General features: G+C 38.3%; 1 protein-coding gene across 1 annotated transcript in view; it reads right to left on the bottom strand.

Moving 5' to 3' along the window:
• Positions 1-5118: 5118 nt before the first annotated feature.
• Positions 5119-25855, bottom strand: part of hs1bp3 (HCLS1 binding protein 3) — a 44722-nt gene continuing 23985 nt past the window's right edge. Inside the window, exons 5-7 of the mRNA XM_041253392.1 lie at positions 14338-14495; positions 13936-14074; positions 5119-6407 (exon numbers count right to left, since the gene is read on the bottom strand). Coding sequence (XP_041109326.1) covers positions 6155-6407; positions 13936-14074; positions 14338-14495 — 550 coding nt within the window. The 3' untranslated portion in view covers positions 5119-6154. The remainder of the gene's footprint in view (positions 6408-13935; positions 14075-14337; positions 14496-25855) is intronic.

The raw sequence follows: 25855 nt of genomic DNA, 5'->3' as shown, positions 1-25855 counted from the left end.
GTAATATTAAATAAAATTTTAATTGTTACACGTAAATCACTGTCTGGAAAATCCATTTTTACTCACACGCCTCACACGTGGTGTCAGAAGTGGGATATGGATCCAGCTACAGTTTTGGCGATGTTTAGGGAGCAGGAGGAGAAGCGAGAGGAGAGGGAAGCACGGCGCCAGGAACAGCTCGCCCAGTTCTTTGGTCAGCTGGTAGAGAAAATCTCGACACCAGCGGCGGAAACAGCGGTTGCCCGGATGTTTTCTTCACAACCTAAGCTACAGAAGATGACTCCGGAAGATGATCCTGAGGCGTTCTTGGTCACCTTTGAGAGAGTGGCAGAAGCAGCAGGGTGGCCCAAGGAACACTGGGCCATGAAATTGGCACCCTGTTTGACAGGACAGGCGCAAGCAGCGTACAGAGCCTTGATGGCCCCGGAGGCCGCGGATTATATAAAAGTAAAAGAAGCCATTCTCTCACGCCTCGGGATCACGGAAGAAACATACCGGCGCCGTTTCCGGGAATACCAGCTGTCCAAGGGGGTGCGGCCCCGGGTTGCGGGACAGTATCTCCTGGATCAGTGCACCCGGTGGCTGCAACCGGAAGAACACACACCCCAAGAACTGGTGCAGAAGATCGCTATAGAGCAGTTCACCTCCATACTACCGCCAGGAAATCGGGAGTGGGTTAAAAGGAATCAACCTACCACTCTCGAGAAGGCCATCATCCTGGCGGAGGCTTATGAGGATGCGAAGGAAGGCGCCGCCTCTGACCCCACTCCTGCGCCTAAACTAACCAGGACCAACCCATCAGTGAAGCCCAGAGGAGGTAACCAGACCTTCAGACCATGGAGGTCGAGGTTAGCCCCATCTTGGGCGAGAGAAAACCCCCCTAACCTGTCGGTCACCGACTCACAGGACAAGCAAACCCCGTTGGTGCCTTCTACCCCAGTCTGTTATCGATGCAATGAGCCCGGACATATAGCCAGGGATTGTCCAATGATGGAGGTAGACCTGGCAAGAAGATCCTGGTCGGCAGTAACAGGTAAGAACACTGGGGAATGTTGGGAGGGCCCTTATCAATTAAGAGTACAGGTCGGGGATAAGAGTACTAATGCATTTGCAGACTCTGGGTGTGCACAAACATTGATTCGACAAGCTCTTTTGGAGGGGGTAACCTGGGAGCCACAGGGTAAAGTGGCTATCTCATGTATCCACGGAGAAACTCGGGTTTATCCCACCACTAAAGTTAGACTTACTGTTGATGGTGACTCAGCTTACGTTAAAGTGGCTGTAGCGCAATGTTTACCATACCCTGTTCTCCTGGGAAGAGACTGGCCGTTTTTTGATCGTATTTTAGGTCGGGAAATGGTCTTAGTTTCTACCAGGGGACAATCTAAACAACGGGAGAAAACAATTGGCGAGATTTTCCCGTTACAATCCGACCTGTTTAACCCTAAAATCCGCCCGAGAAAAACAAAGAGAGAGCGCAGGGTGGAAAAATATGAGGGAACTCTGAGACGACAAGGGGAGGGGTCTGACTCAAAGGTAAACCAATCTTGTAAACGGCAGGGTAAAGGAGTAGGTGTTCAGTGTGACCGGGGCTGCGAGGTTACTGATGTGGAAGGTCACATAATAAACGACACTCCTCTCAGCGTACCTAATCATTGGGACCGAGATATTGACCTGGGCTATGAACAACAAAATGATCCCACATTACAGTATGCTTGGAAACAGGTTAGATATGTTGAGGGGAAGGATATGCAGGAAGGACAACCGGTGGTATTTCCGCATTTTTCTGTATCTGGGCACTTATTATATAGAATAACCCGGGCTCCCGGGACGGGACAGCTCGTAAAACAGTTATTGGTTCCTAGGCCTTTTCAGTCAGAAGTCATGAGATTGGCGCATGACATTCCATTTGCAGGTCATTTAGGAACTGAAAAGACTCAGGAACGAATTCTGGCCCGGTTTTTTTGGCCAGGGGTTTATGGTCTTGTGCGGAAGTATGTATCTGAGTGTCCGGAATGTCAATTAGCTGCCCCTAAGTTAGTTCGCCCCGCACCTCTGGTCTCACTGCCAATTATTGGAGTACCGTTTGAGAGGATTGGTGTAGATTTAGTAGGCCCTCTGGAGGGAGCAGAGTCAGGATATCGGTATATTCTGGTAGTAGTGGACTACGCAACACGATATCCAGAAGCTGTTCCCTTACGCTCTATGAGTGCAGAAGTAGTAGCAAATGAATTGGTTAAAATATTTTCTAGGGTGGGAATCCCGAAAGAAATTCTCACTGATCAGGGCACTAATTTTATGTCTGGCTGTATTCAGCAATTATACAAATTACTGAAAATCCGTTCAATTCGAACCTCAGTTTTTCATCCTCAAACGGATGGGCTTGTTGAACGATTTAATCAGACGTTAAAAAGTATGTTGCGCCGCTTTGTAGATCAGGAGAAACGTAATTGGGCTAAACTGCTTCCCTACTTGCTCTTTGCAGTTCGTGAGGTACCACAATCCTCAACGGGGTTCTCTCCGTTTGAGCTCTTGTACGGTCGGCAGCCGCGGGGTATCTTGGATCTCATAAGAGAAGGCTGGGAAGAACAGTCAAAAGACTCTAAAAATATAGTGAAATATGTATTACAGCTACGCGATCGCTTAGAATTAGTCGGTCGATTGGCACATGACAATCTCAAAGTGGCACAGCAGAAGCAACAGCAAAGCTACAATAAAAATGCAAGAATTAGGAACTTTCGACCTGGAGACAAAGTGTTGTTGTTGCTTCCCTCATCAGAATCTAAGTTGTTTGCTAAATGGCAGGGTCCCTTTGAGGTCGTTCGAGCAATTGGAAAAGTTAATTATGAGATTCGACAGCCTGGGCGTCGGAAGGAAAATCAAATTTATCATGTTAATCTCCTCAAACCGTGGAAAGAACGGGAGGTCCATTTTATATCTCCCGAACAGGAGGGAGAGGACTATGGACCCTCAATTGAGCCAGTATCAGCAGCTGGGGTTCCGATGGGGGAACAATTAACTCCTGATCAACGCAAAGAGGTAAGCAATTTAATCAAAATGTTTGGTGATGTGTTTTCTAACGTGCCCGGAAGAACGCATTTGATTGAACATGCTATTATCACTCCGCCAGGTCTGAGAGTTAGACAGAGACCGTATCGCATTCCAGAAAGTCGGAGAGATTCTGTCCGGAGGGAGGTGGAGTGTATGTTGAAACTTGGGATAATTGAACCTTCCCGAAGTGAGTGGTGTAGCCCAATTGTACCAATAGACAAACCAGATGGGTCACTTCGGTTATGTATAGACTTTAGGAGGGTGAATGCTATCTCTAAGTTTGATGCATATCCCATGCCTCGAGTAGATGAACTCTTAGACAGGCTGGGGCGAGCTCGGTTTATTTCAACTTTGGACCTGACGAAAGGATACTGGCAAATTCCATTAGCAAAAGCCTCTCGTGAGAAAACGGCATTCTCAACCCCAGATGGTCTTTTTCAATTTTGTACTATGCCGTTCGGACTTCATGGAGCTCCCGCAACTTTCCAGAGACTGATGGACAGGGTATTACAACCTCATCGAGAGTATGCAGCTGCATATATCGATGATGTAGTCATATACAGTTCTTCCTGGAAAGAACATTTGAGTAGATTAAAAGCCGTCCTACAGTCTCTGAGGAAGGCGGGACTCACAGCGAACATGGCAAAGTGCGCTATTGGAAAAGAAGAAACAAAATATTTAGGTTTCATAATGGGTAAGGGTAGAGTGAAACCGTTGGTTTCAAAAGTCCAGGCTTTGTTGGATTCACCGGTACCTACCACAAAAACCCAGGTGAGATCATTGTTGGGGTTGGCTGGTTATTACCGCCGCTTTATTCCACACTTTTCCACTATAGCCGCCCCTCTCACTGATCTCACTAAAAAGAACGCTCCAAATAAAATTAAGTGGAGTGCAGAGTGTCAGACAGCCTTTGAATCTATTAAAACTAATTTGAGTCAGGCCCCAGCATTAATAAGCCCGGATTTCAGCCGAGAGTTCGTCCTGCAGACAGATGCATCGCAGACTGGTCTGGGGGCGGTTCTGTCCCAGGAAAAAAATGGTATAGAACACCCGATATTATATATTAGTCGGAAGTTACTGCCGAGAGAACAGAGGTACTCGGTGGTAGAGAAAGAATGCCTGGCAGTAAAATGGGCGGTGGAGTCCTTAAAATACTATCTTCTGGGACGACCCTTTGTACTCATCACAGATCACGCTTCTTTAAAGTGGTTAGACACGATGAAGGATTCAAACGCTAGGATTACGCGGTGGTACCTGGCGCTCCAACCCTTCGCCTTTCAAATAAGGCATCGTGCAGGTAAGTTACATCAAAACGCTGATTTTTTTTCCCGGGAGGGAGGGGAAAAGGAGGGGTTAGAGGTTTCCGAGTGTTCCTTCGGCTCCACTCTGAGGGGTGGGATATGTGATGAGTCAAAGGGGTTTCGGTCTGCAATTCAGCCTCCCAACAGTAGAAGGCATCAAACCAACTCGGGATTTCCCTTACCAAGGTCTTGTGACCATGACAAAAGTCATCTTTTTGAGGGGCGGCACCTTGGTGAGGGGCGGAAGTACGAGTATGTAAATTCCAGCCACTGGAGTCAAGTGAAATTAAGGATACCTGTCAGTTTGGGATTGGTGATCCACTGACTACCGGGGCGGGGTTTGCATACTAAAGGGAACGTGCTACTGTGTTCGGGGTTGGTCCTAAGGAATAGAGGCGGGGAGAAACAGGCTGGAGGAGGACTTGGTTGTTGTGGACTGTGTCACGAACGGGGGCTTTACTAACTGGTTCTTTTCTGTTTTTATTCCTTTTGTTTTATTTTTTTGGATTAAAGCAGAACGCGACGAGGACTAAGAGGCTCCCGTTCCTTTGTTTTTGATTACTCCCGCACTCCCTCCCTCACATCCTTTTTTATTATTTTTCTTTTTTTTTCGTGTAATATTAAATAAAATTTTAATTGTTACACGTAAATCACTGTCTGGAAAATCCATTTTTACTCACACGCCTCACAATTTGGTACTTTCTTTGATTACATGATGAATTTAATTTATAGATTAAATTAAAAGATGTACAGAAATTCAAACAATTTTTTTAAATTATGTCTCAATCCTAAAATTCTAGGTGATGCAAAATCTTTGGCCACAGCTGTACAATTCAGCAGATCCGGGCCAGATACAGAATTTTAGTTGTAATACAAACAGAGAACAGAAGTTTGTACAGTGATATGTATCGTGGTGACTCAATGTGTGATGCAGCCCTGAATGTCAATCTGGGATGAGCTATCAATCTGGGAGGAGTCTACAGCATGAGGAGGCCAGCCTGGTATCAGTCTGCCAAGCAGAGGTTGCAATAGAAGACAATAAAGCCTTCTTCGTGTGCAGGAGTTACAATAATCACTAATCAATTCTTCTAACTCAGTGTTGCTTTTCTTTTAGGTTTATTACATCCAGTACTTATTTGAATGAATTTTTTCTTGTCCTTATAGCAGAGTTACAGCAAGTCCATGTACAGTATATATTCTTGAACTGTACTTAATATCTTAACAGAACTTCATAAAGTCAATGTATCATACCATACCAGCAGAATACAAATATCATGCAGACAATCACCTTTATAAATGGATCTTTAGCTTCCTATAGTATAACTAAGCTTCTAGACTCATAAACTCTGATGGCTGTGAGCAGCTGGAAGATGATGCCTGTTTGGCAGTGTTAAACAGTGGCAAGCAGGTTAAGAGATGAGGAATAATGTAAGAACGTATTCAAAAACCAAGGAATCCTATTTTAGAATGAATCTGAACATTACTGTGAAACACCACAGCATTAAAAAGAAATTATACTTGCACCAATCAGAGCTGTTTTAAATTTTACATAACCACAGTATTAACTCCATAATGGAAAGGATGCTAAACAGAAGGAATGACAAGCCTGCCTGGATGTCCCAGTCACCTGTTGAACGCTGTATTCAACTACTTCCCCATCATGCTATCCTCTACATCTTCATAATATTGTGTTTCACAATCCGTTGCTATGTTCAACTATGTTTAGGACTCTGATCAAAACACTCTCGTAACACAAGCTGTAAAGCTATGTGTTTGCATATGACAATTTAGAGTACTGATCCTTATGAAAACAAATCCAGTGAGTCACTGCCCACAGACTCGTTTTGTTGGATGTATTTCAAGATGTCTATCTCGTCCATGTTATCGGCTTTCGTCTGGGCTGGTCTGTGTGGAGGGGCTGAAGCCAGGTTGGGACTGCTCTTTGAGAGAGACGCTGGCTTCTTTGGCAGTGCTGGTTTAGGGTTAGGCAGCAGCTTAGGTTTTGGTTTTGCATTTGTGCTCACAGTGAGGAGTTTGTCAAAGTCGTCTTCTACCCTGAAAACAGAGACAAAGAGATAATATGTGGGGTGCATGATAAACATGGCAGCAATTCTTAGTAGTTAAGACTTTCCTATTAAAGTCTAAATTAAAATTCTGTTCTGCAACTTACTGCTTTGAACAGCATACAATGAATCAATGCCAAAAAACTGGTAACTCAGGCAACAGGGCACAAAGTAAGGATTAGAGTGATTGTAGGCAACAAAACAATTCCACTATCTGTCACGCAATGCACATCCACTCACTATACAGGTCTCGAGGTGCAGCATAGAAAGAATGCAAACACGTGTTTTCATTTTAAACATGACGTCTGGAGCTACACTAGGTTAAATACATGTCAGCAGATTGTCTTGCACTAAGTTGGTCAATTCACGTGGGGACTGAAATCATCCACTCCTTCGTGGCCGCCTTTCCTGTCAGTAACCAACCAGCTACTTTCCCTACTGACTGACATGCTTGGCAGCCAGTAAGATTCTTTGTCCCTGAAGACACTTGGTGAAGCTTCCTAGGTGAAATGATCTAGGAAGTAAAGCAGTAACAGAAACACATTGAAGACATCTCCAAAGACATTTCAAAAGAGCCTAGGCAAGACTTTCTTTAACCTAGTGCAATACAAAATGGCATTAAAACATTAAAATAAACATTTGTCTAACATGTGTGTCCTTCAAAAGTGCACATTTGAGACCTGCATTACATATTGACTAAAAGTGCAAAGCAGACAGACAATTATTTTTTTTTTTTTTCCCCCACATAGCTATGGTAAGGATTAAAATATAACATTTACTAGAATATATGATTGGACAACAAAGGCCATACAAAGTACTACACTGCAGTATACTCTTTACAATACATTTAGGAAAAACTAAACAAAATCATTCTATAAACTACAGACAATATATATGTGGATGTTGTTCTGTTGTGTTCTTTCCAATTTAGTTCCTCGGAAGAATAGTCGCCGCAGTTGGTATTATTGAGGTGTACTTGCCGCTGTTATTGTTTTTTGTAAAACCTTGATATATAATATTCTATATTATGTATATATATATATATATATATATAGTATTATAATATATTATATATATATAAAAAAATATATTTTTTAGCTAGCTAACATTTTAACAAATGTATTTCAGAACCCTGACAGTTTACTTTTTATTTAAAGGAAAGCAATTTTACTGATGACAGTATCTTGCAACTTGCTTTTTAGAATATGACAATATCAAGGGCACTGAGGCCTAAGATAACATTCTAGAATGTTTTTAGGCCGAAAAGTGCTGATGTACTGTTGGCAGAAGACACAAAAGGCCTCTACAGGCATTCTAAGTGCTCTACTGCAGAGTGCACAGCCACAGCTGCCAAACTGCCGAAAGTGACAGCCCAGTGTGAAAGGACAGTTAGTAATCCTGGGTAGGGATGTTCAATATACTGTATTATTATTATAGCTTACATCATTTCCTCTTTAATTTGCACTTAGTTCTTTAAGCAGCTATGGCCAAATGTATTGCATCACCCTACAGAAATAACTCATCGAATGAAACCAACTACATACCGCATTGTAATTTTCCATATACTTAACGCAAAACTGACAAAAATTGAAAAATGCTGACTTTTTATAATCTAACATGAAATAATGTACTACTATTAAGGCTTCTGGTAGACCTACACGTTACAACATTTTGTAGTTTTTTTGATTACATGATGTTAAATAAAATATCTAAATTCTGTTTGTTTGTTTATTTATTTATTTATTTATGTATTTTTTAAATTATCTCAATCTTAAAATTCTAGGTGATGCTTTTGGCCATTGCAGTATGTACAGCTTTAAGGTTGCAAAAAGCCCAGCCACCTTGGACAAGCTACAAGTTTCACAATGTGGGGTACATAGGAGGCTCTTGTTTTGTTTGTGCGGCAACAGTTGTCTTTGACAAGGCGCTTGAAAAAAAGCCCTCATGACTGTTGCTTAAAAACACATAAACAGGGATATGGTACTGAAATAAAGCTGCTTTGGTGCTGAAAATAAATAGCGCCTGTGAGCTGCATGTTTTGTACAACCTGACTTCCTGCTCCTCGTCTTTTCTTTTTTTTGCATGTATGTATTACATTTTTTAGGATAAGTTCATTTCTGCAGCTGTGTAAGTAAAAAATAAAAACCTGCTATTTATCTTGACAGTAACACAGTTCTATTTCTGGAATGTCAAGGGAATTTTAAATAAACACAATTTCATTTTTAAAGCCTCTTAAGGTAAAGGTTATAGCAGTGTGTTATATAACCCATTTCACCAGGACCGTATCCAGGACTTTGTATTTTTTGGCGCAAGGTTTAATCTGTGACATTTACAATAAAAAAAGTAGGTTGTTTTGATATATACCATTTTACTGCCAGCAAATACCACACCTTGGAACATATAATCTCGCTATAAAAATTCTAAACTAAATCAGCAAAGCAAATCTCAAAGCAGGAGTCAAGTCCAGAAAAAGAAAGTTTGTCTGGCTTGTCACTCTGTCCTGTAGATCAGGGCTTTGGGGCTCATAACACATAGATTTACTGCAGGGTGCACTTAACAACAACTTATTTTAGATGTCTGTTCAGAACCAAATAACAATATGTCATGAATCAGCAAACCCTCTTGCAACTTCCACAGTGCAAGCAGAATGTATTCCTTGATGTGGTTTTAAATGGAAACTGAGCACTTTTGGAAATATAAAGTTCTAATTCAGTGGCATCCGCGATACAATGATTTGTCTCCTCCCTCCAGCTTTGATTACACCTGATACTATTATCTCCAATTCCGTGTTCCTCCAATTCCAAGCTCTTTTCACAGTTCAGATTTGGCAGGATTTATTTTACCACATTTCAATGTATTTAACCGTTGATACCATATCTCATTCACATCGCTTTACCTGGAGATGTGACATCTGGAGGTTTGAAAGACATAATACATGGGCAAGTAAGACCTAATACTGCTCCCAGTAAATGTTTTAATAAAGAAAATATTAGCTGTCTTGCTATTGACTTTTGGTCTTATTGGGAACAAGCGTTCTTTTCTAGTTGAATAACATTTAGCTGGCATTTCAGAAAGAAAATGTTACAAAAAGCTGTCCAAGACACCATTTTTTTTTTTTTTTTTTTTAAACATCACTCTGGGGACCAGAGTCACAAAACAAGTATCAATACTGGCTCTAGTGAGTAAGTGATCCCACTGAGGCAAGGCCTAGATAAGCACAGATTGAGCTATTCTCTCACCCCAATACCAATTACAAGGCATGGAAAACTGTTATAAGGAGTGGTGTAAGACACTGTGCTACAGTATGTGACTATGGAACATTTGCAAGCAGTTAAACAAGTTTCAGCAAAAAAAAAAAAAAATAATAAAACATAGGGTGTGTTATACTATAAATAGGGTTTATTTATATTTGCCATTACCATTACAATTTTTAAAGGTTAATTCACAGTTCAGTCATGTGAGTGGTGATTCACTCAAGCATTCATTCCCTGCTAAAGCTTTATCAGTTTTTTTTTTTTTGTATTTAAATTATCATGACCTATAACCACTGAATGCACAGGAGTTGCCATAGTTAACCCAAACTATTTCTTTAAGCGCAGTACAGAAACCAGTAATAGAGGACACAGTTGGAAATTAAGTGGAGATGGACTTATTACACAGGAAAGGGGATGCGTATTTGCACACAGTGTGTTGAGGGTATGGAATGGGCTGCCTCGTAATGTTGAGGCAGAAGCTCCTTTAAAAACCCTTTAAAACCAACATGACAAAGTTCTGAGATCAATCAGCTACTAGAAACCGGATGAGCTTAGATGAGCCAAATCTTCTGCTCACGTTTGTAACTTTTTTTATGCTCTTATGTAAAAAAGCGGATTAAAGGTGTCACAGTATTACGGTATCCCGCGATATTAACTCGTCATGGTATGAATACCATAGCAAAAAATATTACCACGATAACCGTGGGAGAACGGTATTGTAAATAAGTCAGAGTCTGGAAGGTAGATATAAACACAGAAATCACCTGTATTGCACTGCTAGATGGCCTGATGCTTAATATAGGATTACGGGAAAGAAGCAATGGTTTTAACGTAATTTATACACACTAATTATTTGAAAAAATACAACTGTTTAAACTAAAAAAAGTAATTTTTTTATTAAATTATAGAGGTTCGTTTTTTGGCTTTGGCTGGCATCAGTATAATGATTTAAAGCAGTCCACTCCAGAATACAGTATGTGTAGTTTTCCGCATTTTTGGTTTTTATCTTTAAAAATATATATTTTACACATATTAAAATAGGGAGAAAATATTTTTTAATTGAAACATCTGTAAAAGAAAAAAAAAAATCGGGGGAAATAAATTTCCATACACACATTTTGCGCGAGGAATATGATGCATAGCAGTTCTGGTTTCTCTAAGTTTAATGTCCCTGGCATGTATGATGAAGTAGAATCTGTACAAGTAGAAGTCACATTTTTTCAAGTTAGCCTGTACTTTGCGAATCGCTGTGCTGATGGAAATAGTATCTACAGAAGTTATGAACATGACATCAGCACAAAACTGGCCAGGTTTATTCACCTTGACATCATAAAAATAAAAGAAAATTGACAGAACTGGGTGATGCTAGCCATTGGGAGACGCGTCAAAAAATCACACCGGACATTTCCATCAATGCGTTCCATAAGTTTACCAACTAAAGCATCACCATTTTCTGTCAAATATTTACGATTAAGAAGTGTTTGGAAAGTGTTTTAGCTGATGTCAACAGTACTGTCGCACAAAGTCACCAATACATACCTCTGCAATAAACAGTGGCTGTCCAGCAAAGCACAACGCTCTGACAAACTCATTAACAGTCATTCTGCGCTCACTTTTTATTAAAGCACATGCAAAAGCCGCATAAATAAATTGCTTGTCTTTCAGTTCACTTTATTGTTTTAGTTTAATGTTTCAGTATGATCTTTTATTGTGAGCACAAACATGTAACTCAATCTGACCCACTTCTACTATTTTTGCTTTTTGTATACTTTTTGTAAAGATTCATTTTCTTTTGAATATTCATAAACTGATTTACGTTTTCTCCCTATTCCTCATCTACTAAAAATATTATATTTTTGTGTTAGTATTACTGTTCAGTTTCTGATCAAGCTGGTAGTCACTATGCCCATCAGTTGCCACAATAATCAGAGTTTGATTGGCCAACATAATCAGGTGATAATGTGTTTGTGACATGACAGAGAACCACATTTGAACGTTATTTGATCCCTGGATATCTAAATGTCCTCTTATCCTAGGATACAGTGCAGGAATGCTTATTACAATATTGGAGTCAAAATAAAACAGCATTTTAATCAAAATATTGTGTATTTCTGGGGCTCCCGAGAGGCGTACCCAGTAAAGGCACTCCGTGCGGAGTGCAGGGTGTGCCCTTTAGTTTGGAGGTTGCCAGTTGGAATCCAGGCACAATTGGCCAAGCGCTGCCCAGGCGGTGAGGGTTTAGGTTGGCTGGGGATCCTTGGCTCACCGCGCATCAGCAACCCCTGTGGCTTGCAGTGTGAAAAAAGTGGATGGCTGATGGCACACGTTGCGGAGGATGACAGTGCTCGTCCTCGTCTCTTCCCGAGTTAGTGTGGGAGTTGCAGCGGTGAGCTAGGTCGAATAAATTGGGAATTCCAAATTAAAAATAAATAAATAAAAAAATAGTGTATTTCCTAGAAAATAGTACCAGAAAAATATTGAATAATAGATAAAAAACAGGTATAAATCAGTAAAAAAAAACAAAGTCCAGTTAAAAAAAATCCTGCAATCGGAAACGCGGAACAATAAGTACGTGTTATGCTCTGTTGAATTTTACAACTCACGCAGTGTTCTAACTTAACTTGTATTATGGATTTACACAGCCGTAAAACCACTGCTTCATTGTACAGGTTCGGATAAAGTCATTCACTAAAATATCCGACGCGCCCCACTGCTTGGAAAATGATAAAAAATTATTAAAAACATACAGGGGCAGCTGCTAAAAAACGTTTGAAGCTAAATGACTAAATGTTTGAAATTTTAATCAAATAAACATTTTTGGACTTAACAGCTAATATTTTACTTTTCCTCACAAATAGTTTATTGAACTCAGCAATGCATATTTGTTGGCTGTGATTTGAACATTGTGGAAGCGTGAGTATCCTGCGTACTGTAGATAGGAAACGTAATGCACATGGAAAAGCATACCTGAAAAAGCAACTGCAACAAAAAGTGCTGCAAAATAAATACAATCAACGGAGCAAAAAAAAAAATTAATTAAAAATGAAAGCACGTAACTTTGGCAATCAGTGCTAAAGGATCTGATTTAGACTTGGTTATCTACACCAGTAAAAAACAAACTAAATCATCAGTGTGGATGTTTTTTGGGTTCAAAAAGAAAGAAGGCGACATGGTAATCAAGGATTGCTTTCCAATGTGCCGAACCTGCAAAAAATGGAAACACATCCAACATGTTTGTCCACCTCTGTGATCATCATTCCGCACTCTGTAGAGACAGTGGGAACAGCATCTTCCAATGGAAGTGCAAGTCCAGTGAGTTTTTTTTTTTTTTTTTTTTTTTTTTGTATTTTAAAGCTTTCCATGGTTTTGCAAAGAAACCTGTCAGATAGCTAGCACTACAAAATATTGTACAATATTAGATACTTTATTTTGCTATAATTTAAATTTTATTCTTTATTTTGCTATATTTAAATATTCAGGTGAAAAAGGATTACATAATGCACATCTGAGCAATACTGTAGGAGTCTGGATATCATATTTGTTTCATTAATTTGTGGGGGGTTAATACATATTTTTAAGATATTTATTTTTTAAAAGCAGTAACTTCAAAATATGCCTTGTGTGTATCACGATACTCAATATAGCGTGATAATTTCTTCACTAATACTGCGATAATGAAAAAGTTAATATCGTGACATCCCTAAAGTGGATATAGGCCTTCATATACAGCAGAACTTCGAACAGCCATATACTAAGCAGCTGCATTTGTCCAATCAACCGTACAAGTTCTCGCATGGTTTTCTTTCTCCATGGCATTACTGTGGTTATGCAGAGTTCTACTGTACATAGAACATCAAGACCTAGTTTTATTAGCTGTTTTCTGGACAGAGGTGTACAATTTTAAGAGTGTCACTCACAGACAAAATCACATGGAATGACTAGATTTACCCTCATATTCTGATAATATCAATAACCTGTTCTAGAAAATGTCCACAGTTTCATCACTTGGGCAAGCTGTTCTATAGATATACTGGTACCCAAAGCTCTAAACTAAGACATAATGTATGTACATTTGCACACGTGCAGGGATTTTATAAAAGGGAGTACGATACTCACATTAAAAGATTTGCTTTTGGAGGTTTTTATATGTGGGGTGGAGGTTGTGAGCTGAATCATATTTCCATGCCAAAAAAAAAGCTGACTGACTTCTATGCTCATATAGAACGTAAGAAACTATGAGATTTTTATAACAGTACAATCAAATACCTTAAGAGCTCCTCTGTGTCTTCATCCAGCCCTGTAGTGGAATCCACACTTGTCCGTGTGAAGGCCGTGGGGAGCAAGAGGGAGTCTCCTAAGTGCACTGCCCCGCCAAGGTCAGGGTCTTCAAATAACTTCAAAACATCTTTAGAGGGGGGAAAAAAAGACAAAAACAAAAACACATCAGGGTAAAGCTACCATTGCAGGTACATATTTTGCACATAATTTTGAAAGCCATGAAACATTAACGGTCGATGAAGCTTCTGAATACCAAAACAAAAACTAAAACAGTATATTAACACAAGTAGCTACTACAGAAATTATGATGAACTGTGTATACTAATATCAAGAGCAGGGTAAGCTGCTGGTAGGGATTCCACACTTCATTCCTTCATTCATTCCACTTACTCCCTTTTCCAGCTGTGACATTTTTTGTTGGTGCAGATCTTTTTACTGGTTCAAACAAGTCATCATCTGGATCAACCTCTTCTTCAAACAATGATAATTTCGGCTTCACCTTTTCGGCAGCAGCAGCAGCAACAGCATCCTTCTTGGGCTTTTTCGATCTGTAAATGAAAAGATAAACATCTTGATAAAAAGGCAGCTGAGAGTGATAATGCTGAATTATAAATCAAGGTTAAATGATGTATAATGAATGGTTCAAGGCAAGATTATTCTAACTCACGCTTTCATTCAAATTCAGCAGTAAGTGTACATCATTGTTTTGCTTTCCATTTTAAAAACCTGCTGCTTGCAGCAACACAATGCCATCCTACATAATAGATTATTACTAACAGAAGTAGATTGGAGTAAAATACAGAAAACATCCACGGAAAAAGGATAGCTGTTTTTTTAAAAAATGTAATACTACAGGTGCAAAACAATTACATCCCAAAAGTAGACAAATCTAAAACAAAATCGCCAAAATGGTTTAATAGATCAATTTAAAAAAATAATTATTCAGAGAAAAAAAGGCACTTTACAAAGCGTTTAAAAGGGACCAATAACAAACGTACACAGAAAGAGTACTTGGAACTGCAAACACAAGTCAAAAAGGAAGCTAGAAAGGCCAAGAGAGAGATAGAAATGAGCATTGCTAAGGGGTCTAAAACCAATTCCAAAAAGTTTTTTTCAATATAAGAGCAAGAGAACATTCAAAGATGTAAAATGTCTAAGAAATAGAAATGTCAAAATCATAGACGAAGAGAAAAAAAATAGCAAATATATTCAATTATTACTAAGTTTTTACAAAGGAAGACACGGAGAACATGCCCCACATGTTAACTTGTTCCTATCCAGGTTTAAATAACTTTAGCTTAAGAGGCAGAAGTGTTAAAGGGACTAAAAGCTCTTAAAAAAAAAAAAAAAATCCCTTGGACCAGATGAGATCCTCCCAGTAGTACTCAAGGAAATGAAAGAAGTTATTTACAAACTGCTAACCAAGATCATGCAACAGTCTCTTCAGACAGGGGTTGTACCGACAGACTGGAGAATTGCAAACGTAATACCGATCCACAAAAAGGGAGACAAAACCAAACCAGTTAACTACAGACCAATAAGTCTGACTGCTATTATATGTAAACTTATGGAATCTGTAATAAGATCCAAAATGGAAAATTACCTATATGGTAACAGTATTCTGGGAGAGAGACAGCATGGTTTTAGGAAAGAGAGATCGTGCCTAACCAACTTGCTTGACTTTTTTGAGGATGCAACATCGACAACGTATAACTGCAAAGCATATGACATGGTTTATTTATATTTCCAGAAAGCTTTTGACAAAGTCCTGCGTAAAAGATTAATTCTCAAACTGAGCGCAGTAGGAAATCAAGGAAACGCATGCACATGGAGATTAGAGAGTGGTTAACAAATATAAAACAGAAAGTACTGATTAAAGGAGAAACCTCAGAATGGAGTTTTGTAACCAGTGGAGTACCACAGGGATCAGTATCAGGTCCTCTGCTATTCCTAATCTACATTAATGACTTAGATTCTGGTATAGCAAGCAAACTTTTGCTTTTTTAAATTTGCAGACAACACAAAAATAGGAGGAGTGGCAAACACCGTTGCAGCAGCAAAGGTCATTCAAAATGTTCCGTTCTGGTCACCTCGCTACAAAAAGGATATTGCTGCTCTAAAAAGAAGAGTGACCAGAATTATTATTATTTAAAAAGCATGTCATATGCAGACAGGCTAAAATAATTTAATCTACTCAGTCTTGAACAAAGAAGACTGCATGGCGATCTGATTCAAGCATTCAAAATTCGAAAAGGTATTTAGAAATTAGATAAAGGGGTATTTAGAACAGAAAATATGATGCACTTTTTTACACAGAGAATTGTGAGGGTCTGGAACCAACTCCCCTGTACTGTTGTTGAAACTGACACCCTGGGATTCTTCAAGAAGCTGCCTGATGAGATTCTGGGATCAATAAGCTACTAACAACCAAACAAGCAAGATGGGCCAAATGGCCTCCTCTTGTTTGTAAACTTTCTTATGTTCTTATGTCAACGATGGGCTTGCAGGTGACACAAAACAATTTTCAACAGCATAGGCTTGAAACTTTTCTTATTAAAGAGTATTGGGAAGTTTTCAGCTTGGGATTTAAAACGTCAATGTATCGATTATCATTGATAACAAATAAAGGAACACTTTGCCAGTTAAGTTAAATCTAATTGCTACAGTACATACATCACAGTATTTTTTAAATGAAACATCTGAAAACTCTAGAGGATTGACCTAAAATGTATTAAAATCAACAATGAATCATCTCAATGTCCCGATGACCTCCAGTGCTCCCTTTTCATGACATGACATCTCAAAGATTACTTTCCTTGCTGCATTGTCGTCTAGTGAGCAGGTGCATCCAACCTTTTTTTTTCTTCTTGATCCAGCTCTACAAGTTTGCTTTACTTTTATAACAATCCTGCAGGTTGTTTGGACGCTAAATCAACAGGACACAGGCAATATATTACAGGACAGCACTGATTTTTTTCTTACCCTGTGCACTAGTGCTCAATACTACTAGGCCATCCACTGCGCATAATCAGTTCTCTGCAAGTGTTGCATTTGTTTTTTCAGATGTCAGATATTATTATTATTATTATCATAATTACTATTATACAATATACTGTTATCAAATAAACTCTATGGCCCAAAACTACCCAAAGAAAATAAACATGAGCACAGCTTTCATATTGCTGAATTAATAAAAATAATAACATCCGAGTACTATAAACCAGTACAAACACATTGTGTGCTCAAGATTAAAGAAACCAAAAGAATGAATCCACTCATCCAGCTTTTTTAAGGCAAGCTTTCGATTTTCAATTTTATCTTTAAGGTAATGTTCATATGCACATTACTAGGTAAAGGCGATTGCCAAGAATTAATAATAATAATAATAATAATAATAATAATAATAATAATAATAATAATAATAATAATAATAATAATAATAATTCTGTGCAGTTCAGAAGGAGGTTAGGCCTATGTAATTTCTCTAAATCGGGGAAAGCATAAGTGTTTATTTCATGAATGAAGTTGAAGAGCTATATGAGACCATGCAAGTCATCTCAGCCCTGTAATATAAACAATGCTTTATTATTATTATTAAGCGGATGGGAAACGGTAAACACTATTTGCAACATATGAATGGCAAAACAAACCAAATATAGAAATACTTTTTTTTTTTTTATTGCCATAAACGAACTGCTAGCCAGGGTTAACTGTATACAAGAACAACATTCAGAATTGTCGACCTGCAGACAAGGGGGCATGTCGCTCGCATTCCTCATGCCAGCGTGGTTATTATCTCCTGCTGGAGGTTCAAAACAATTCAGAATCGGGCCGCAAATCACTTATTCTTCCTCCCCACAATCTCCTACATTACAAACCAGAATCTGTTTCTAACAGTAAGGTGAAAAAATCCTATTTCCTATTTAAATGAACTGTGAGAAAATCTAAATAAAGAATGAGGTATGTGGTAAGTATGACTAACTAATACCCCAAAATTGCCCGTGAGAACTAGTCAAAGAGATCAGGAGTGACATGCCATTTACCAGAATTTTATTTTGTCCAGCCCCACCCCCCTCCCTGCCTCTCACAAAAAAATACAAACAGAAAATGATACTATGAATATGCTTAATGAAAACATGCATTGCCTAATAAAACACATTTAAAACACGTAAAAACATCAACTTTCCTATCCCCTTAGTACAGTAATCCGTCACGTATCCGCCTGTCACATATCCACCATAACCGGTTATGCGCCATGATCAATCTCTTCAGCACATTAGTTAATTATTGAACAGAGAAGATTAGTTCAGAGATTGTAGATCCTACCTAAGTTTTCCTACACTGTGTTGTATGTGATCCGTGCACTGCCATTGCTGGTAGTGCCATGTGAGCTGTTCAGTGTGTCGATATGTAAATAAATCCTGTTTGCCTGTGGGGCGTATTGACTTCAAACTCCATCTCGATCTCCTGCCTGTCCCTTGGCAGCGAATGCACACACCCACACTGCAGATGGCTATCCTGTCACACATTAATACCCTGTATCTTTCTACACCAGGGATTTAGGAGAGCTCCCTAATAAAAGCTGAATCTCAAAGCAACAATTGTGTGAATATAGTAATTGTTACAGCTGTGTATAATGATATTTAAAACAGGATTCATTTACCCGCCTTTTTGCATACCTGCCCTTACTCTGGTAAGGATTACTGTACTTTATACTGTGTTAATATTATAATATGCCTTAGGGGTATTGCCTTTAAAAAAAAATTTCATTGACAGTTTACAGCCTCACCAGTACAGCAGTGAAAAGGTCAGTGCCCAGGATGAGAGGAAAACAATCTTCCAATTGGCTTTTATACACTCAACACGGAAATGAATTGCCATTGATTGGGTCTCAATTGTAAACGTAAGGACAGGTTTTCTTGTTTTGAAATCAACACGTTAATGATCGTTAATAAAAATAGCATGGGTTACTATAAGTCCAAATCAATGGAGGGATATGACAAGAATGCTAGTCCTAGTAATTATTTAAAGTAAAACCTCTAAAATGTATGCCTAAATAGAGCCAGTTTCCACATTACATTTTTCTTCCTCTTCAGCCCAACATAAATAATTTCAGCTCAGTGATCACAAGGTTTTATTTTCCAAGCCAACACAAAATAATGTATATATACACAAATGTAATCTCAAGTGCATTACCACATTATGACTGTCAACACTTTAAACAAAGAGAACTAATGCATTCAAAGCCAATATTCCACAGACTATAAATAACTTTAATAAAAGCCGAACCCAAATGTTCTTTCTGTTCTTAAAATAGAAACCCATGATACAGCAGAAAATAAGTGCCCAGCTGAACGATGACATACAACTACTTTGAGTCATTGTTACTCCTTCCTGATATGAGCCACCACCACTGAAATAGCTCATTATAGCATCATATATATATATATAGATATATATATATATATTGTTATATATACATGAGGTTATATCATGTCCTCCAACAGTACAGGAACTAATGTCACTTGCAATATGAAAACAGGAACAGACTATCTGATGAAGACTAATATAATAAAAAATGAATTAATTTATTTATATAATAAACTAAATCAGGATAATGGACACCCTAAAATGTCTTGAGAATAGTGACATAATTCAATGAATAGCACCTGTCCCCAAACGCAACTACCGTTCAATGGTCCTGAATTTCTATACAAGGTAATTTACTTAGTTAGTTAGTTACAGTACATAGTCTTTATGTGGCAACTTTAAAAATAAATAAATAAATAAGCAAGCCTGTTTAATAAGAGTACATTTACACACAAAATTGCACAAATGACTACCTTTACCTAAAACCGTCCTTACTCGTTCGTAAACCACTTTACCTACTTTGGAAAATCAGGCCTTAGGTGTTACTGGAAGCAAATAGTGACGACAGGAGATGATGGATGCAGAGGACAGCTCCGAGGCTATGTTTACAACTCTGTAACACTCACTTATCGATGGAGATAAAACCAAAATAATGGACAGACATCAACGGTTAATTAAAGCAGGATGTCTGAACTTCAGCCAAAATGGCAAGTCTACTGGTGTTAGAAATGCGTGTCAAGGCCTTATTTAGACAACTTCTGGCTGGATTCTCAGACATATTCTCCAAATAATATAATTATTAAACAAATAAGCCAAAGCTTAAGTTTTAAAAGATACTAGATTAAATGCCTTAGCTGTTTATTGCTGGTGTAATAAACTTACTGGGAGTGAAGGTCTGTTCTTTAAGTTGATTTTTAAAGACAAAACATTAAGGTCTACTGTATAAGTGATTCATGTAATAGCCTCATATTCAAAAAGCATTCTATTTAAAAAATAAATAAATAAATAAACTGTGCAGCTAGACTGTCACTGAACTAAATTGTAAACCCCTTTATCCACTTATTTGAAGAAGCAAAACATGTAGGACAATAAAAATGGAAAAAGTAAAAACAGGCATTCAAAAACTACATTTTAAACATTATACCTCGAATAACACGTTATATTTATTACAATTGCATTACAAGACGGACGGAATAACAAAGTAAATCTATTGCTAAATTAATCGTTAAAGCGCTTACTCGGTGCTCGTAAAACATATACTGGGGTTTTCCCTTACTTGGGAAATCTCCCTCTCAGAATTTTGTCTGGGGACCAGCTAAAGCTGAGCTGCTTCAGCAAATCTTTACCTCCATGGATATAACAACAACAATACACACACATATAGCTTTTCACCTTGTGTACCTGTCCTCAACTACAGAAAGTGAGCCTAAAAAATATAAATGTAAAAATATTGGACACAAGTGCCACTGTATTAGGTGTTCTGCTGACCTTGAAATCTGTCCCTCAGGGGCAAACATAAGCTATGGAAAAATATATACACAAAGATATACAACCAACTGTAATTTGGTAAAGCCATAACATGGTCACAATTTTTAAATAGAAATCGCCCAATAATAACTCAGGCACGTTTTATTTTAATTTTTTCATAATATATTTGAGAATTCTCAGGCTCAGGTATGGCTCTGCACTGTGTAAAAGCCAATACTAAAAGGTGCAATTAATGCACATTTAGTTCTTATCTAGGCTACCAAATGGGTATTATAAAACATAAATAAATGGTAATAATGGCCAGCGTCTGGCAGATTACATTTTCAGTAAGTCTGCTTTTTAAAAAAAAAGAAATTAAAGACCCTTACTGCCCCTGTATTTAGTTTGAGGTTCTGTCTTTTAAACAGGAAAAAAATAGGCCATGTCTAGCATTCCACTGATGAGTACCCCAGTAATGTATTTCCTGCTTCTCGTTTCTTATCATCCAGTCAAATTAAACACGTCCACACTTTCCTGCTGACTGTGACAGCTACTATAATACACTAACCATCATACTCCATACAAACCTTGTATGAAATCCTTATTTTGAAATCGTAGATCACTGGAATCCTTACATATAGACAAGGAATTTGTCGAATACAGACATTTTAAGGGCAGTTAAAAAAAAAAAGGCTTAATCAAATATTTTTATATGGTATCTTATGACATGCTTGATATAAATCAGTTTATACCACAAGAGTGGGTATTATCTAGCGAGGGATATATTTTTGTTATCCCACTTGATAGCATGCTTATCGGGACAAGTTTTGCATGTTTCTTTGGCCCTGTCCATACTATGTCTTTAGACTGGAGTAGTTGTCATTAAAAACTAACTAAGCAGCGTTTAATACCGTACTCGAGAAACAGACTCAAGACCACATCAATACAGAATGACTGGGTGTCATTTTTGTCTTCAACAGAAAATGGTCTCCAATTGTCAATGCAAAGACTGGTATTCCACTGAATGTTGTATCAGCCTTGGCAGTAGCCAATTTGGAAACCTATTTTTGTTAGAATGCTCAATAACTGACATACAGATTTGAGGGGTTCTGCTAGGGTTCTAAAGACACCACTAGAATGAAGCTCTAGGCCAGTGGTCCCCAATAGATGGCCCGTGAACCACATCACTTCCTCGAAAGCTTGATTCATGGCCTGCACTATGATGAGATATTGCACTGTTCAAATCATAATTTATTTTAATGTATCTTTGACATGTGTGCGCAGCTGAGGAAAGTGGGAGAAAAGGGGTGCTTTTGAGCAAAGCCTATTGGCTATTTCGCGGAAACAGCCAATCACGGCACAGAACGTCCTTCTCAGTTCTCCAGTGATGTCAGATACAGTGGGAGTGAGAGAGGGTGTATAGTTGAGGAAAGCGCAGAAATGCAAAAAAAAAAAAGGCTTCCAAACCACGCAAAGACGATAGTGAAAACTGGCAGTTTATTTTGCCAGACCATGTGAATGCAAACCTTAATGTGCACTCAAAACAGTTGCAGTCTGCAAAGTTGCAAACATCTGGAGGCACTTTGAGACGAAACACAGTAATTTTAATGACAGCTTTCCTTTGAATCTACAGTACAATCTGCAAAGAAAATTAAGCTTTAAATTTTTCTTCTTACAATACGTTCCACACTTATTATCAGTCAAACAGCATCCCGACAGGAAAGTAGAACAGCAGCACCCCTTTGGGTAGCAAGGCTTGCTTGTTAAAGCCTGTAGAAATGCTGCATGGAGTGCTCAGTAATGATGAGAAATTCAACTATAGAGCTGGTTAAACAGATTCCATTGTTTGACAAAAGCGTAGTAAGACATGTGGAAGTGCTTGGGGAGGACTCTCCAGTTCTTTAATTTCTAATCTGAAAAAGGCTGAATTTATGTCTATTGCATTGATGAACCCTGCAACATAAACGATGTTGCCCAGTTCTCAACTTTTGTCCGCTTTTTTGATGGCAATTCCTTTAGAGAAGAACTGTTATGTTTGCTAACTTTGCATGGCCAAACCACCGGAATATATGGAGAAAGAACACAGCTTTGTAAAAATAACCATCTGGATTTCCGTAAAATAAACTTGTTTGTGACTGATGGAGCTCCATCTATGCTCGGTTCTCAAAACCCAGCTGTTGTTTCCATTAACTGCCAGTCCGTGCTCTGCTAACAATTGTCCCGGGACCTGGGGAACACAATGGCTTCAGTAATGAAACTTGTTAATTCTATTCGAGGGAGCTCTAGTCTTCAACATCAACTCTTCAGAGCCATCTTGGAAGACGTGTCGGCTACGTACGACGACTTGTTACTACACAATGATGTGCGTTGGCTAAGCAAAGGTAAAGTACTGGAGAGTGTAGGCGCTCTTCAGAATGAGATTAGTTTTTTTCTTTTTTAACACAGTAGCCAAAAGGCTCATGGCTTGCTTGAGTTTGTACATGACGGGGCAGCAATGGCAAAAGTGTCTTTCTGTGTGACATCACTACACAACAAGCAAGGAACTGACAGATGCTTTTTTTTTTGTCAGCTGGAAGAAACTGAAAGGTGACACTGGAAAAACAGATCTGTTACTGACTGCCTCCTTTTTAAAACTGAAAAAGCATACATTTAATTTTTCAGTGAAAGAAACAAAGCCTTACTAGAATGTGTGATCACAGCCTTAAACATCAAGGCCGTGATCACACTGTTGGTGACCTTTATGAAAGGCGACTACAGCCTTGAGACAAACTGACTGTGTTTCAAGCAGACTTGCAGGCTCCATTTCCCTAAAGTTTGTTAACACTGTAAAGTTGTCGCAGATAATGTCATGCACACATTCATAATAAAGCTAATTGAAGGCTTTACTGCACATTTCAGTTTCTGCAAATGGACCCTGGACTGCAGAACCAAAGCAGCTGCTTTCTACCTTGGATGAGGGATCTCTTTAAGTAGAAATGGTCGAGCTTCGCAATGCAGAGGTACTGAAAGCCAAGCTCAAGATGTTAATCCCTGTGAATTCAGCATTATCCCCGAGAAGTTTCAACTTACCATTTTTTTGTTCACCAGGTTTGGCTCAACACATCTTTGTGAATCTGGCGTCACTATATTGAATCTCATCAAAAATCAGCAACAAAAACATATCACAAATGACCAGCTTCAACAATACCTATGTATTGCCACCATGTCATACCAACTGGACTTCAGAAGGCTTGCACCTATCTGGTCACTGCTGCCACTATTCTCATTAACCAGTGAGTTTTCTAAACACGTATATATAAATCTACGAATTGAAGCTCCATCTAAAACTTTAATTGGCATGCTAGATTGTGTGATATTTGCAACGCAGATTATATAAACCCCTGCAACATTTATTTTTAAAACATAACGCAATTAAAATGGGCTTAAATGTTTATCACTATATATTTCCTGATAGAGATGCAGCTACTTCCTAGTAACTTACTGATGAAGTATTTGTAGTGTTTTGCCTATTTTTTAGTGATAACACTTAATCGGTTATTTTTTAAAACTACTTTTTTTCTTAAAACAGTGTTTTTATTCATTATAATACTCAGAGTAAACAAAACTGTATTTGGGGAATGATGTATTCCACAACAAGCACAGGCCTGGCCCTTGGCTTTGTGGCCATCACCTGAAGTGGTCCCGTATGGAAAATAACTGCGGACCACTGCTCTTGGCTATAGGTTAAAATGTAAGGTCCATATTCAAGTAATCACTCAAATAAAATAAGACAGATAAAACAGATGGAATTAATTTAAAAAAAAAAAAAAAAAAAAAAAAAAAAACAAAAAAAAAAAAAAAAACATATCAAGTACTGTAGTACTATAACAATTCGTTTTAGTTTAAATTAGGTCTGGTGTGTAAGCCAAAAATCTCTGTTGCCTGCAGTCATAATTCCTAACATTCTGAGTTCTTAATTACCCTTTTTGATTTGAGCTGGCTGTCAATTCAGAAAGGAGATACATGTAATCATAGCGGTTTTAAAGAAACTTGAAATGGCATGTGTTTGAAGGGAATGAAAACATAATTAACATTTCAGGGCTGGCTTGGAAGCTAATGCTCTGAATCAATTGATGGAGCACTTCCTCCCTACACCAAGGGCAGCGAGGGTTATCAGGCAGTGAGGTAATGTGCAGCTATATTAGGGTCATGATTCACTCTGCTGTTTCAAGTCCCAGCGGATGCTTTTTCCAGATGGATTCCATCATACAGTAGCTTCATTTTGTTCTGTGCTATAGACTGTTTCACTCATTTCATGCAAAATGGTGTTCTGTAGCTAAAGGGCTCTTACCAGAACTTATAGGATAGATCATAACAATTACAGTACAATTAAGACAAGATACAAAATACAATGACTTCAGTCCTAGCAAGAGCAAATGCAGTGTGACACATAACCATACTGTTATGATAGACTAGAAAAATGAACTTTGCTAGTAAAAATGACATGCTTTTTATAGTGAAATAGTCTAAAAATTCATAATGGTATAATATAGCACATATTAGATGCCACTGTTCTTTTGTACAGTATTTTTGTAATGCCCTCTTTACTTATGTAGCTCACATTGTTGTTGGGCAGCAGAATAAATATAACATCACTTAAGTGAATGTGTATATAACAGTAGTACAATCCCTATGCAGTATATGCATTGCTATAGTAGTGAGGAAGGAAAGACACACCATGTCAGAACTTGTCCCCATTTGTACCAAAAAAAACAATTAAACACATTTTTAAATAATGCTATGATCTTGCAACTACTGTACTTGGTTTTCTGTCATATTTATAATAGATGACTTCTTTGTAAAACAGAAAACGGAAGTAAACTATTTACTTTAAACTGCAAACAGGTTCTGGAAACTAGCCCACTGTAATGCAAAAAAAGCAATGCAAAAAACAAACAGCAGAGCTGCCTTGTTTGCGAGTCAAACTGTTCCAGTAAACATCCTTGGGGAACAACTTGGTTTAAATAGCCAGTTTGGCATTTGCTGACTCAACTTTTAATAATTACTTTTATAAAGAGATTTGAGTTTCTGA

The sequence above is a fragment of the Polyodon spathula genome, chromosome 6, assembly GCF_017654505.1.
Source record: "Polyodon spathula isolate WHYD16114869_AA chromosome 6, ASM1765450v1, whole genome shotgun sequence".
NCBI lineage: Eukaryota > Metazoa > Chordata > Actinopteri > Acipenseriformes > Polyodontidae > Polyodon > Polyodon spathula.
The sequence above is the reverse complement of the archived record's forward strand: the minus strand, read 5'-3'. Positions and strand labels throughout refer to the sequence as shown.